This window comes from Pelophylax lessonae (assembly GCF_965119305.1).
Source record: "Pelophylax lessonae genome assembly, chromosome: 4".
Lineage (NCBI taxonomy): Eukaryota > Metazoa > Chordata > Amphibia > Anura > Ranidae > Pelophylax > Pelophylax lessonae.
In genome coordinates this window covers 486,115,529-486,132,055 of record NC_138771.1, presented here as the reverse complement: position 1 = coordinate 486,132,055, position 16,527 = coordinate 486,115,529, and the positions used below count along the sequence as shown (strand labels likewise).

The 16,527-nt window shown below is 45.5% G+C and overlaps 1 protein-coding gene across 2 annotated transcripts in view; it reads left to right on the top strand.

The window, feature by feature from the left end:
* Window positions 1-16,527, top strand: part of KCNJ8 (potassium inwardly rectifying channel subfamily J member 8) — a 33,927-nt gene that overhangs the window by 12,232 nt on the left and 5,168 nt on the right. For both annotated transcript variants that reach the window (XM_082254543.1, XM_082254544.1), the window contains exon 2: window positions 5,178-5,622. In XM_082254543.1, coding sequence (XP_082110669.1) covers window positions 5,270-5,622 — 353 coding nt within the window. In that variant the 5' untranslated portion in view covers window positions 5,178-5,269. The remainder of the gene's footprint in view (window positions 1-5,177; window positions 5,623-16,527) is intronic.

Here is a 16,527-nt window from a genome sequence, read left to right as displayed (position 1 = left end):
CAAATCCTCCTAAATAAGTTAAACCTGTCTATCTGCAATCTTCTCTTCTTTACAGCTATTCAAAGTGCTGAATTTATACAACCTGTCTAAACTGTGAGAAAAAAGGGGGCAGACAGCTAAAGTTACACTCTGCGGAGCCCAATGAGGAGAGCTCTGGGAGCTACTTGGAGGGAAGGGACACCCCCCCTTCCATACAGATCACAGGAACAGAACTGAGGCTGGCCCTCTGCTGGAGCTCCCTCCCCTGTCACCATTTTTCTCCTGGTGTCAGGAAAACTTGTTAGAAGTGACTCATTCTGATAGCAAAGGAACAAAGCACCAGACAAAAATGCCACTTAGTGCTCCTAATTGAGACAAGTACACACTATAGAGCAGTGGTAGGCTACATTTGATAGGTGGAGATCTACCTTGAGAAGAGAATGATCAAAATTGCTGCAACTTTTCTTTTTTTTTTACAGAAACTTCCTAACAAGCCCCCATGCCTTTTTCATATTTCATGTCTGGGGTTTACAAACACTTTAGGCCACCTAACAATTTACCATATTTCCTGAGGACATCAGTGACAGAGAATGGAACAAGGGAAGTGTGATAAAACCCGAAGGTGGACAGAAACAGAGCCAGATACTATAGAGGGAACATCTCACTGCTGGGGTCCCCAAGAGGTATAAGAAGCCAACAACTAACAACTAAGCCTACCAGAACCCTCCAAGCCTACCAGGGCTGGGACAAGGGGTGGGCAGGAGGGAGCTGTTGCCCTGGGTGCAATGGTTTATTGCAGTAATGGGGGGGCACCTTGACCCTAACCCTAAGGGAAGGGGGGGCGCAGTTTGTCATCCTTGCCCTGGGCGCTGGATGACCTTGTCCCGGCACTAAAGCCTACCAGAACCCACTCATATTTGAAATATCACTTTTAGGTGGATTGGCCTTCTCAAGCTGCAGTATAGGTATGGATATTTTTGCATAGTTACATTGGTCTAGATTGGACGTTGTAGTAGGCACTGCTATTACAGTGATCCCCGCTAGATTTTAGGTCCCGTGCCAGGCATTTAATCTGCTGCTTAGTGAACACAGGAGGAGCATGAAAGCATGGGCAACATTCAGAGAACACCTTGTATTTTTTCAAAGAATGCAAAGCGTTCTCTGATTGGACAAGATGGATAGGTGGTGTGCTGACGTCACAATCTCTACCTCATCCAAAATGAGTGTGAGCTCTTCTCAATAAACAGTAGAGATCTGGGCTTGTGACATTCTGACATCTCTCTGTAAAGAAAACTAATATGGAGAAGAGGATAAAGGGGGGGGGCTCCCAAAAATGACACAAAATTCTCAGCTGAGAGTTGGATTAACAATTACTATGAGAAGGGTTCTCTTTCTGGACAAAATTTGTTTCCTACTAAGGTATACAGAAAAACTATTTAATTTATCAAACTGATTGAAGAATGAAGATTTGAAAATGGTATGTTCTCTTTAACTGGAAATTCCAGTAATGAATATATTATCAAAGTGCTGAGGCTGGTGCTGTGACAGTCATCACCATCTCTTAGTACATTGCCCAAATGTGCAGTTTGGGAGTTAGGACCTCACTGGGTGAACTTTTAGTAGGGATGAGCTAATCTGAGAGTTTTTGGGTTTGCTGTGTTTTTGGTGAAAATCTGGATAGTTTAGCAATATTTGCCATTTTAGTGCAATGCATTAAAGTCTAATCAATTGGGGTGTTTTTTGTGGTCATTTAAAACTCCAAAGGGTTACAAAAGCTATTTTCTTTTGTTAAATTTCATAATTTGTTAAGGTTTTTCGTTATTTTTAATATAACAACCTTGGCAAAAGGACTATTGACTGCCAAGAAGCCAGTGGCAACTCTCACTGACAAAGCTTTTAGTTAAACAAAGCCATGTGATCATCATGCCAATAATGATATGACTTTGTATTTGTGTTTATTTATCAACAAAACATTAGAGTAATGCTGGTCATACACTATACGAAAAATCAGCCGAAATTCGATCATTTGGACAGTACGTTCGTTTTTCGGCCAGTTAAGTGGCACAAATCCGTAATCGGTTGTGACGTTTGGAAATTTTCTGTCGAGCGAACGATAAATTTGAAAGGTTAATGTGTTCCTCATCCAAACTGTTTACACTAGAAAATGTTAAAAAACAAACAAAAAACATATTAATTTTTTCCATTAAATGATTTATTGGTCACTACATAATGGCCCTATCGTTTGCTCTCACGTTTTTCGAAAACGATTTTCGCATAATGTATGGCCAGCATTAGGATAAGGAACAGGGATAGGGCTAGGATAACGTTAGTTAGGCTTAGGATAAGGGTCAAATTTAGGGTTATAGGGTCATGGTTAGCGTTAGGATTAGAGTTAGAGCTGAGTTGAAAATAGGGTTATAGTTAAAATTAGAATTAGGGTTTAAATTAGGATTGAGGTAAAAAAAAAGGGTTACCATTTGGATTAGAGGGTCACATCTAGGATTAGGGTTAGAATTAGGTTTAAAATAAGGATTAGTGTTAAAGTGTTACTAAACCTACAGCATTAAAATTTGTCTGTAGATGCAGAATAGCATGCATGTTATACTCAAGTGATTATTCCTCTGCATTGTGTAAAAAGGCCATGTGATCCTGTATGCACAGATCCTCCCCCTCCTGCAGGTTCACTCTGGACAAGTACATATAAGCACAGTAAGTGTAGTTCAGCTGCACATTCTCAGTTTGGTCGCTATTTCTGGCTAGAACACTTCCTGGTTTTAGCTGAGCTATTCAGTTCACATGGTATTAACATCACACATTTGGGCGTGTATACAGATCCTAAATGACAGCCAAGTCCCTCCCTCCCCCTCCATGCCCAGTAACTAAAAAAGGACACAATGGGTAGGATGTGACATCTTGATTGATGGATGCTCTGCCTCCAATAAAAGCATGAGGACACAGGCTATAGTGGATTTCAAAAGGCAGTGATTTCACAAAGGAGTTAACCCCACTGTACTGTACATGTTTTTGCAGTGTTCTTTTTTGACTTCTCGACAGCATCAGTTACAGCCTGCATATTGAGGTAATAGATTTTTCTAAACTTTTAAAAATACATTTATTTCCCAATTTCTAAATTCATAAATAATACAGATCATGCCAAAAATGTGTTAGGATTTCTTATTTCATATTTGTGATCCTTCTTTCTCTCTTTCTGTGCCTTTCCTCTTTTTCTCTCTCTGTACCCTTTCATCCTCATCTAACCTGGCAACTAACACCCCACCCCCTGTCATCCTCATCTTCATCACACCTGGCAACCCACTGATACCTTGCTAACACCCGAACCCCTACCATCCTCATCCTCATCTGCATCACACCTGGCAACCCACTGATACCTTGCTAACATCCCACCCCTATCATTTTCATCCTCATCACACCTGGCCACCCACTGATACCTTGCTAACACCCCAACCCCCTGTTATCCTCACCCTTATCTTCATCACACCTGGCAACCCACTGATTCCTCACTAACACTCCACCCCCTGCCATCCTCCTCCTCATCATCTTTATCACACCTGGCAACCCACTGCAACCTTGCTAACACCCCACCCCCTGTCATCCTCATCACACCTGGAACCCCACTGCAACCTTGCTAAAACCCCAACCACTGTCATCCTCATGTTCATCACACCTGGCAACCCACTGATACCTCACCAACACCCCACCCCCTGCCACCCCCTCTTCATCTTCATCACACCTGGAAACCCACTGCAACCTTGCTAACACCCCACCCCCTGTCATCCTCATCACACCTGGCACCCCACTGCAACCTTGCTAACACCCCACCCCCTACACTACCCCCTGTAATCCTGATCCCCCCTATAACCCACTGCCAGCTTCCAGACACCTGCACTGAGAAAGCAGCTTATTCCAATGTTGAGAGGACAAGGGTCTCTTCCCCACAAATGGGTGGTGGTGGGTAACGTGGTCTGTGGATGGGGGCATATTGAAATATGGAACACTATGTTAACAATAAAGATGCCGCCCCAGATGAATGATTATGTGCTACTAAACCCACAGCAGAAATATCAGTCAGTATATGCAGTAAAGCATGCTTGTTATACCCCTTAGTGTGGATCCTAAGGGTTAATCCTCTGCATTGTATAAAAAAGGCTGATCCTGTCTTCTCTGATTATCTCCTTTCTACACAGACTCAGAAAAATAAACTAATATTTACAGTCTATAGAGTCAGGCTGCACAGTTTGGTGTGTATTGTTAAGCCCCGTACACACGCACAGATTGTTGGCCAACTGATCGGCCAACTTTTGTCCAGTGTTGTTTGTTGGTTGAAATGTGCTCTAGACTTGCACTGGACTTTTGTTGGCTAACAAAAAACAACTTCAGAAGTGATGTCATGTTCTGGTAACTTTCAGTGTGTTTTTTCTTCTCTGAGCATGCCCAGTCTTGCTCATCTGATTTTTGTCTGCTGAAATCTGTACTGACTGAGGAACAATCGGCCGTTCTTTGTTGGCCAGCAAAAATTTTATTGCATGCACACCAGATTTTTTTCGGCTGAAAATTCGCAGTTGGTTGTCGGAAGCATCATACTAACAAGCCTACAATCGGCAGATCGGACGTTGGCCAACAATTTACGGCCAACAATCTGTGCGTGTGTACGGGCCTTTAGGGAGTTTTTTTCTTGGGAGGGTACATGTGATCAGCACAGGGCCAATCAGCACTGTCCTAGACATGTTCAGACAGAGAATCAGGGGTCTTGAAGCCTGACAGGAGAATCGGGGGAGAAATTAAAACTCCTCCTACAAGCTACCAGCACTCACTGATAAAAGTCACAAGATTGCTCTAATTGCTATATACAACTGATGAAAAAAGGTATTTATCAGTGTATATTTACTAAAATAATTGCATTTCCATGTTCTGTGTACTGTGGGAGACCAGATCTAGTGAATGCAGGATCTGGGTTTAGCAACACTTTAAGGTTAGTGCTTAGGTTATGAAGTTATGTAAGGCTTATGGTTACCATTAGGGTTAGTGTTAGGATTAGTTCAAGCCATTTATGACATTGTCATTAGTGAAAGTTTTGCAAAATATGTTAATTCTTACTAAGGAGCCCTAAAAGGGTTCAATTTAAATCACATAATGAATTGTGGCTGACAGTATTTTCTCTTTTCCTCCCTGAACTCCAGGCTGTGACCACGGCCGATAGCAGTACCGGTAACATCATACCACTACTTCCCCTCTCATCCCTGAATCATCACCGGAGCCTCGGTGCAGCACCATGCTAGCCCGAAAGAGCATTATCCCCGAGGAATATGTCCTGGCCAGGATCGCCGCCGAGAACCTGCGCAAACCACGACTCCGCGACCGGCAGCGCAAGGCTCGCTTTGTAGCTAAGAACGGGGCCTGCAATGTGGCACACAAGAATATCCGAGAACAGGGCCGCTTCCTACAGGATGTCTTCACCACTCTAGTGGACCTCAAGTGGCGCCACACATTGGTCATCTTCACCATGTCCTTCCTCTGCAGCTGGCTGCTGTTCGCCATGATGTGGTGGCTTGTGTCGTTTGGACATGGCGACATGGACATCCTGGAGAACCATAAGGACTGGGAGCCCTGTGTGGCCAATGTCAGGTGAGGTATATGGTGGAGGAGGCCTCTGACTTCCAGCCTTCTGCTAGGCTTGGGCTGATGATTACTCTTCTTTGTTATATTTAAAAAGTGTTACTAAATCCACAACAGTAAAATCAGTCTGTATATGCAGTCAAGCATGCTTGTTATACTCGCTGTGGAACCTAAGATGTTAGTCCTGCGCATTGTGTAAAAGACAGTTTGATCCTGTCTTCTTTGATCCTCTTCCACAGACCCCAATACATCTTCTGAAAGTACAGAGCCTTGGGGGCACTCTGCACATGCTCAGTTTGGTGTGTAGTGCTAGAGAGTTTTTTTTTTTCTTGGGAGGGTACATGTGATTGCACAGGGCCAATAAGCACTGTCCAGACAGAGGGTCAGGGGTCATGCCTTATAGGACATTCAGAGGAGAATGAAAACTCCTCCTACAAGCTTTAACCAGACACTGATAGAAGTCACAAACTGCTATATACTGCTGATGAGAAAAGGTATTTATCAATTTATATTTACTAAAATAATCACATTTCCACGTTCTGTGTATTGTGGGAGACCAGATAGTGAATGCAGGCTCCTGTGGCAGAGAGCGGGTTTAGCGTTATTTAGGTTTTGCCTGAACTTCTACTTTAAAATAACTCCATACAGATTCAGCTCATTTGAATCCCTTTCCTGGCTGAGTTGTCTTGTGGCCTTACCACAAATGTTCTGTTAAAGCTTCACTCTACTTAGATATGATTTTTCTATGTCTGGTGGATTCTGGAAAGATAAACCCTTTGTCAGTTTCTTCTATGTCTTAGGGACTCTGTGCTTAGTTCCTGAGTCTGCACACCTGCTGTCCCCATTATGAGAGGAACACCTAAAAGTCCTAGGTGGTCAAGAACATATTTAAGAAACATGGCAGGAAGATGTAGAGCTCTCAAGATATATAAAGACAGGGAGTGGTATAACACACTATCTTCAATTTTTAATTTAAATATTTTTTGGTGGACTGACTCTTTAAAATTTAACTAAATGCTTAATATTTTGCATCCATATGAACACTAGACTTTAATTAACTAATAAAGGAAACCCATATATACAGAAAAATTAAGGCAGGCCACACTGTCTGAAATACCATTTTCCTGGCTGTCAAGCGTCTGTTGACTTCAGTACTTTTCGAGTCAGTTGCCAAAAACATGAAAGCAGATTAGGACTTTTGATTTTACTGCCAGCATATCCAGGTCAGAGACTCAAGCATTACTGCAGCCAGTGGGTCTGAAAGATAACATAGTCAGGACTAGTTCAGCAATGGGTCAGAGGGAGTCACCACAAGCAGTGCATCATTATGACTGACACATAATCAAAGATGTGCGCAGGAGGTTTGCCAGGTGTGCTTGGGCACACCCTAATCATCCTGTGCAGTGCAGATTTCCCCAAAGATCACTGCTCTACTGACACCATTCACTGTTCTACTGACTAACACCATCCACTGCCCTACTGACACGTCCACTGCTCTACTGACACAATCCACTGTTCTACTGACTGATACCATACACTGTCCTACTGACACATCCACTGCCCTACTGACACAATCCACTTTTCTACTGACTGACACCATCCACTGTCCTAGTGACACATCCACTGCCCTACTGACACAATCCACTTTTCTACTGACTGACACCATCCACTGTCCTAGTGACACATCCACTGCCCTACTGACATGTCCACTGCTCTACTGACACAATCCACTGCTCTACTGACACCATTCACTGTTCTACTGACTAACACCATACACTGCCCTACTGACACAATCCACTGTTCTACTGACTAACACCATATACTGTCCTACTGACACATCCACTGCCCTACTGACACATTCACTGCTCTACTGACACAATCCACTGTTCTACTGACTGACACCATACACTGTCCTACTGACACATCCACTGTCCTACTGACACATCCACTGCTCTACTGACACAATCCACTGTTCTACTGACTGACACCATCCACTGTCCTAGTGACACATCCACTGCCCTACTGACACATCTACTGCTCTACTGACACAATCCACTGCTCTACTGACACAATCCACTGTTCTACTGACTGACACCATCCACTGTCCTACTGACACATCCACTGCCCCTACTGACATGTCCACTGCTCTACTGACACAATCCACTTTTCTACTGACTGACACCATCCACTGTCCTAGTGACACATCCACTGTCCTACTGACCCGTCCCCTGCTCTACTGACACAATCTACTGTTCTACTGACACCATCCGCTGTCCTACTGACACCATCCACTGCTCTACTGACACATCCACTGCTCTACTGACAAAAGTGTTTGTGTCTGTGTGTATATATATATATATATATATATATATATATATATATATATATATATATATATATATATACATATACACACACAGGCACACAGGAATGAGTGTTTGAACTTCACACCCTAATGCAATAGGCTGCGGACACCTTTGCACATAACATACAGCAAAGAGAACTCCTCATGGAGAAAAATGAAATATTTTCTTTTAATTAATTTGTTTATTACCTGATGCTATGACCTGTTAAAGGGCTATACCAATATTCTGAATCCTTACCCCTGTGCATGACTGTTGCACTTCTGGAACGATATTTGAGGCTTGGGTTGTGGCATAGTGTATATACATGTAATTGTCCCAAATTTGCTGTGACAGTCCTATACCTTGGCCCTATGTCACACCAGTGCTGTGTCCCAGGACATGTCCCTATTTGAGTTGCTGTTCATGCGCACCAGTTTGCGGATCAGAACTGTTAGTGAGCGGTCCCTGCATATTTAGATGTGGGGTCTGTATTGCACCAACCCATTAGGTGGGCATGATGGATGGTCCCAGAACCAGGCAGGTCCCAGACAGACCAAACTGTAAAGTAGGTGTGACTTTGGCGCTCCCTCATTGGAAGTGGGCAGACTAAACAAAGGCAAGGTTATCATATTCTTGGGAACAGGGACCATAATTTTGGAAAGTGTGCTGATTTATTTATTTACATTTTTGAAAGGATCCCAGTCAGGGCCGGCCCTACCATGGGTCCCGCTTGGTCCATTGGACCCAGGCAGCACTTTGAGAGGAGCAGCAAATTGATGGCCAAGATCTTTTTTCCAGCAGTTTTGTGTGTCATCAGTTTGCGGCGCATTTCCCCATCTCATACTGCTGCCCGTAGTGCAAATTGACGAGTATGAGGAGGCAGAGCATCTCCTCTGGGGAACGTCTCCCCCCCCCCCGTAATTGCGTTGTGCGCAATGATGTCAGAGATCAGCGCACTGATGTCGGTGGCCGCGGCAGACACAGGAGCAACAGGAGGACTGAGAATAGACAGTGGGTGTTTGGTGGACCCGTCCGGTGGGGAGTTATGTAAGAAAACAGTATATATAATATTTTCTAAACAGTTTTTTTTTTTTGTCCCTATACCCCACAAAGCAGCCCCTTAACCCCCCCCCCCCCCCCCCCACACACACACACAATGCATCCCCTTGCAAATTTTGCATATGGACAAGGTGCTGTTGCATGTAAATCTGGCTTCCTGATAAATTTACTTTTAGTTTTAATTACGGTATCATGATATAAAATAATGGATGTGGAGGCCTTTTGGTCAGTGTGATTTTTTTTTTTTTTTTTTTTTTGGGGGGGGGGGGGGGGGGGGCAGCATTTCATTCTTTGACCCAGGCAGCACAATGTCTTGGGCCAGCCCTGCTCCCAGTATTATTACCTAGAAAAGTATGTTTCTTTCAGTCAACTGCCAACTACAGGTCCTCTTATTCTGTATGTCTCAGGCTGTTTTGGTGATTTGTTGGAATATTTAGACATTGTGTGCTACCATCTGTCGGAAAAAAAAAAAACATATTTTTAGCATTAATATAAACTACAGATAAGGGCAGAGCTGTCTGGCAATGGGAATTGTAAGACACATGGCACATGGCACACAAAGCTGGTCCCCCTGGCCTGTATATAAAATGTTTAGCAGAGGTTAACATGTTGGGGAAATTCTCCCTTAATGTGTGTGACATCATTAATCACAGGGTCAGTTCACCCATACATAGTATTTCAGGTATTACAGGTGGTGTTTTGCAGGCTGAGCCTTCAGCTGGTGCTTCATATAATTTGGGGGCTCCATAGGTGAGATCTCCCCTCCGTAGTTTATGGCTCTGTACCCACCCACCTTGGGCTATCCTCTTACTTTTTGGGGTGTTCCTTCTCTTTATGCTGCACTCTCCACAGTGGTGAAAAATATATCAATGGCCTACAACAGCTAGAAAGTTTTTTTTTTTTTTTGGTAAGTTTCGTTTTCTTTATAAGGATTTTATTGCTTTCAAGCACACCAAAGTTTGCACCTCATTATTTAATTGAGGTCATAGATGCAAAGAAGGTTTAACCACTTAAGCCCAGAAGGATTTGGCTGCTCAAAGACCAGGGCCTATTTTGCAATTCGGCACTACGTGACTTTAACGGACAATTGCGCAGTCGTGCGACGCTATACCCAAATGAAATTGACGTCCTTTTTTTCCCACAAACAGAGCTTACTTTTGGTGGTATTTGATCACCTGTGCGATTTTTACTTTTTGTGCTATAAACAAAAAAAGAGCGACAATTTTGAAAAAATAACAATATTTTTCACATTTTTTTATATGAAATCTCCCCCCCCCCCCCAAAAAAAATGTAAAAATCTAAATTTTTTTACATTTTAGGCCAATTTGTTTTCTGCTACATATCTTTGGTAAAATAAAATCCTAATAAGTGTATTTTGATTGGCTTGCGCAAAAGTTATTGCATTTACTAACTAAGGGAAAGATTTATGTCATTTTTATTGTTTTTTTTTTTAACTAGTAATGGCAGCGATCTGCGATTTTCTTTGCGGGACTGCGACTTTGCGCCGGACAGATCAGACCCTTGACTGACATTTTTGACACTTTTGGGGGTACCATTGACATTACTTCCGTAATCAGTGCTATACATATGCACTCTTACTGTAAAAATTACACTGGCAGGGAAGGGGTTAACTTTATTAGACATAAAGGGGTTAAGTGTGTCCCTAGGGGCATGCTTCTAACTGTAAAGGGGCGTTGCTTTTGATGTAACCACAGAGACATACGATCCTACATAGCAGGATCGTATGATCTCTGCTGTTACAACAGGGAGAATGACAGGCGGCTTTGTTTACATTAGCCACCTGCCTTTCTCCCTCTCCAGCGGGAGATCGCGAGTGACCGGCGGACATCGGAGCCGCCGGTCACTCGCGCTGGGATGGCAGTGAACGAGCGGGGGCGGGAGCTCGCCCCCTATTGGCTCGCGGGTGAGTGACGTACCCATAAGTCACTTTGCCCAGGGGGGCTGACCGCCGCAGTATATGTACTTGCGGCGGTCGGCAAGTGGTTAAGGTACAAAAAGTTACATTAGCTGTACTCAAAAACGTTAGTGCTGGTTCACATTGGTGCGATGCGGGAACCTTGCGAATCCACTTCGGGTTCCCGCATCGCACCCCACTCGCAGGCAGTTCACACAGCCATATGCGAACTGCTGGGAGTGTCAATACAAAGTTAATGACACCCCCAGATTAGTTTGCATATCGCAGTGCGAATTGTCAATTCGGACAGGAATCAGATCGCATAGGTGTGAACACCCATGCGATCCGATTCTGGTGCGGACCAAAAAAAGGGTCCAGCACGGCTTTGGTCCGAATGCGATGCAAATTCAGCCATACAATCTGTATGGCTGAATTGGCATCGCACAGACATCAAATTTAATGTGCACAGCAGTGCGGTGCGAATCACATGTGAAGTCTGACATCGCTATAAAGTGAACCGGCACTTAAAGTTTACAACGGCATCACTGTAAAGCATTAAAGGTTCAGGTGCAGGACTAGAGGATTAAAGATGATTTGTCTCCATTCTGCTCTGACCATCACTCTCCTCCTCCATTATAAATAACCACATGACCACAGGTTGGAGTTAAACGACCATAGCAGCCTTTTATTAACAAACTGTATACATAACAGGTAAATAAAACGTTAAACCCAGTTTTTTTACTGGAGCCTCAAGGTCCCGGTAGGCATCAAAGAAGGAGGTACCGGCGTCCGACTTAATTAGGCCTCCAGCCGCCACAGCACCGGCTCGGAAACAACCAGCTGCAGGTATCAACATACCAACTACTGGGAGCCGTACCTCAGACGGGTCCCTACCAAGTATAAGTTTGCACCATCAGAGAGCCGTACCTCAGATGGGTTCCTATCAAGTATAAGTTTGCACCATCAGGGAGCCGTACCTCAGACGGGTCACTATCATGTATAAGTTTGCACCATCAGGGAGCCGTACCTCAAACAGGTCCCTACCAAGTATAAGTTTGCACCATTTGAAAACCGTACCTCAGACGGGTCACTATCAAGTATAAGTTTGCACCATCAGGGAGCCGTACCTCAAACAGGTCCCTATCAAGTATAAGTTTGCACCATTTGAGAGCCGTACCTCAGACGGGTCCCTACCAAGTATAAGTTTGCACCATACTAACCTACCAGGACCTTGTACCCCGCTTGCTGCCATGACAAAGAACCACCCCAAAAGAAGAAAGCCTCTGTTAAAACAAAAAACAAAAACAAGGGCAGCGGACTGCAAAACCAAAAGTCAGAAAAAACAAGAAAATACAAGAAAATGGGAGGGAGGTTGGGAAATATTCTCCAATGCAGCTTTTCTCCGACTGAAGACTTCCTGTGGCCCCTAGCTTGACCTCTCCCTGTAGCTCCACCCCTTCCTGGCCAAAACACCAATTAAAAGTCCTACCACTTATATTTTCTATCATACTGGGCTGAAAACCCCTCCTTGTCCCAAACCCCTTTAACCCCTGTCATGCCGGCCCTCCGTCCATGTCTCTTCTCTCCTTTAATCTGGGCCTCTCTTGACTAGGGGATTAAAGATGATTTGTCTCCATTCTGCTCTGACCATCACTCTCCTCCTACATTATAAATAACCACATGACCACAGGTTGGAGTTAAATGGCCATAGCAGCCTTTTAATAACAAACTGTACACATAACAGGTAAATAAAACGTTAAACCCACTTTTTTAATGGAGCCTCAAGGTCCCGGTAGGCATCAAAGAAGGAGGTACCTGCGTCGGACTTAATTAGGCCTCCAGCCGCCACAGCAGGAGACAACCAGTCGCAGATACCAACATACCAACTACTGGGAGCTGTACCTCAGACGGATCCCTACCAAGTATAAGTTTGCACCATTAGGGAGCTGTACCTCAGACGGATCCCTACCATGTATAAGTTTGCACCATCTGGGAGCCGTACCTCAGACGGGTCCATACCGAGTACTGTATAAGTTTGCACCATACTAACCTACCTGGACCATGTACTCTGCCACCACCACACAAACATGACACCTTTTGTTTGTGCGGCAACACAAACCTGCAGGGCTCTCTGAAAAAACAGCCGGCACACCAACACCACCGCTTAATACCCACAGTATCCCAGTAAAACCCATCACCACAACAGTACCCCCCACATTTCAACTTCCAACTCCAAATGTTGAACCACCCAGAAAAACCTCCAGCTCGGACCACAAACCGGGACACCTCACATGGACCTAAACCTGAGCCACGGTCAGTCTCCCCATTAACCGCCCAAACGCCAGTGAGTAACAACGCCCATCTCAGACCAAACAAATGTCAACCCCTGGACAGCAAGTGCAAGGCGTAAGTCATAATTTACTGCAATAAACAAGCTTGTACCGAGATCTAAACCCCACACAACATCTCCCTGCATGTCCTGCCACACCAAGGGGCCCAATCCAATCGAGGATAACACTCGACCATGGCAACGACCCTACCCAACCAAAGCCAATCAATCCCAATCAATCCCACTGGAAGGAGAACACAGGCGCCACTCTAAGTGCAGTATTTGAATTTTATCCTCCCACTGGGAATGCCCAGTCGCCTTACGATAGGCTGGGCAACTGAAACCCAGCACACCCTACTACACGTAGGAGTGCCCCCGCTATAGATACAGTAGGAAGCACCAGTAAGGAACCCAGACTTATCACCCCAGGGATGCACGAAGAGGAGAGACAAACAGTAAAACAAAACACACAAGCCAAACAAGGCAGAGACATAATCAGGTGAAGCAAGAAACAAGGGAGGGCAAACAAACCCAGGAGAACCCCAAGACACCCTCAGCCGATGCCCTTAAACACATCCTAAGGTGCACAAACCAAAATCAATAAACCATCCTAACCATACAAAGTGCGATCGAGACAGCACCAAACGTCCTAATGAAGAAGTAGAGTGCCATATCCCACTACTAAGAGCAGGCAACAGCCCAAACTGTGCGGACAGAAGGAGCACTCACCCACCAACTACACTCGCAACCCCACCTCGTCAGTCTGTAAACGCAGAAACCAACACACTGACCAAGATGACACTGAACGTAACCACCCGGAAACTGTACGCCCTAAATCATGAAAACAAACCAGCTCATCAATCATACAAGCTCAAAGGAAGGCCAACACCAAGGCCTTCAGAAATACACCTCCCTAAAAAGATGAACTGACCAGGAAAAATTATCTTATTCAGGGAAATGAACAAATAAATAAAATGACACAGGCCTTGCCTAGAAGGCCCACAACCACCGGTGTCCAGTCCCGGTTTGCCCAAAATTAAAATCCTTTTCCTGTCCCATCGACCCAACATCGGAAACAAATAAAAGATAGGAAATAAAAATCTGCCAATTTGCAGTGAAAGGCTGACACTGAAAGCTCCCAGAACCATAATGCCCAATAACAAACCACCAACTGTATAACCCCTTGTTTCAAGAACGCGCTGCCCGACCTGCGGACCCGCCCAACCTATGAACCAAACCCAAATCTGCTTCCCACCTCCGGAGAGGCAACGACCACGTGGCCAGCTCCTGAACATAGCAACATAAGCAGTACTGCACCGAAAGGCTAAACCGCCAGTATGGCCAAGGAACTCTCAGGTACACCAGGTATGGAGAATTGTACCCGGAAACCAAGAAAGAGTAGCAATCGGGAGTTAGTACAACCAGTAACAAGGTCCACATAAACAAAGAATTCAAATGCCAACAATGCCAAACCCAAAGGTGAAGCTGACCAGACCACCATATAAAAACTACACAGACATGCTGTTGTTCACTATAACCCTCAAATTGTCACAGAGAAAACAAACCTGTTACAATGGAATGGAAAACCCCACAGGACCAAAGAACCATATTACAGAGGACCATAGTAAACAAACAAAACACAAATTTTCAGTAAACCCAACCTCCCCATCATGGTGGCGGCCAATGACCTGCCTTAAACCGACACCGAATGCGTACCACAACCTGTAGAGCCAGTGGCGACACAAAGCTTAGAACAAAACAACACATGGCATCCGCCAGCCACCACAACCTACTATCGCAGGGTTAGAGAAAGGAGTCCCCCAGACACAAATGTAATCCTCAACATCCCGGGTAAGATAATACCATAATGACCAGGTGCCCAAGCGCCCTCAATAGCCAGTTCGAAACAATGAATGAAAAACCTGTCCCTAGGTACGACAGGGCAGGCATAAGAGAATAACCAAAATTGACTGCAGCTACTGCCAAGGCAATCATCAACGTCGTTGAGCCAACACCACCTCAGAATTCAAACCCACCAGTGTATCATCCATAAGAACACCCCACATTGCCAAAGCATCAGACAGAATACCTAAGAAGCTAAGCACGGAGGAAGGTCCCCTGTCCCTTTAGGAACCAGCAGGAACAAGGGGCCGAACAGTAGCCAACAGCACCATGCAACCAGTAGAACCAGCAGGGCCTGTACACAAGAAATCAGCCATCTTTGTTCAGTCATCATCCAGGGTCACCATCTACTTCCGGGACTGAGATGTCGGCTCGGAGAGGACACACTGATGGAAATCCTGGTGCCTGCGCAGTTCTTGGCGGGGTTCACAAATGTCTGACACAGACAAGCCCCTGCTGCCGCCTCACACCTCTTTACATCTATATTGTACAGATCATGGGGGAGCGTTTCTATAAAATGTTTTGACGCTCGGATGATAATTCCAGCAACTCCAGCCAAAGGGGGGTACCCACGACGGTAACCCCTGTCCCGTAGAAACCTAAGCCACAGGGGGCTGCCAGCCCCCAGAGGAGGACCCCCACTGTAACAGACTGCTCTAAGACCAGCCAGCAACTTGAGCCTGCCAGGGCCCAAAGCAGCCACCTCAGCATAAGCACTAACCATGCCACCCCCCACAAGGGCTTGCTACCATTGAACCCCTGACCACTTCAGTCCCCCAGACCCCACTGCCCAGGCAAAGCTATAGCAGGAAAAGAGAAACAGCTACTTACCAGGCTGTCCACTATCCCCAGATCCCCCAGCCGCTGCAGATACCTCCATCGCTGCACATCACCCAACATGCTCACATCACTGCTCTCACCCCCATAGCTGCAGAGAGGAGCGTCATTGAAATGTCCAGGCTCTGGCCCAACACTGCATGCTGGCTGGGACACACAGCCCAACCACCGCTGACGTCATCCACCGCCAGATCCACCAGACCTGCTGCAGCCAGTCACCAGCCGTGCTCTCCCCCCGCCGGGAAGCCGCGGAAACCCGCTTCTCTCTCACCACACAGTCGGTCCTGGAGCTGCAATCATCCTCCCACAGCCTGCCGATCTCCCTGTCTGCTGAAACACAGAGCACCGCCAGTACCGGGGACACATACAGTAAAAGGGACACCGGCCGCTCCAGTACCCTAGCCGACTCCCGCACTCTGGCGCCCCTGGGGACAAGCAGATGAATGCTCCCGGGCTGCACCTGAGCCTTAGCTGAGAAGTGACTCGGTGCTGTACCTGGAGAGGCATCGCTGGAGGGGGGTTATCAA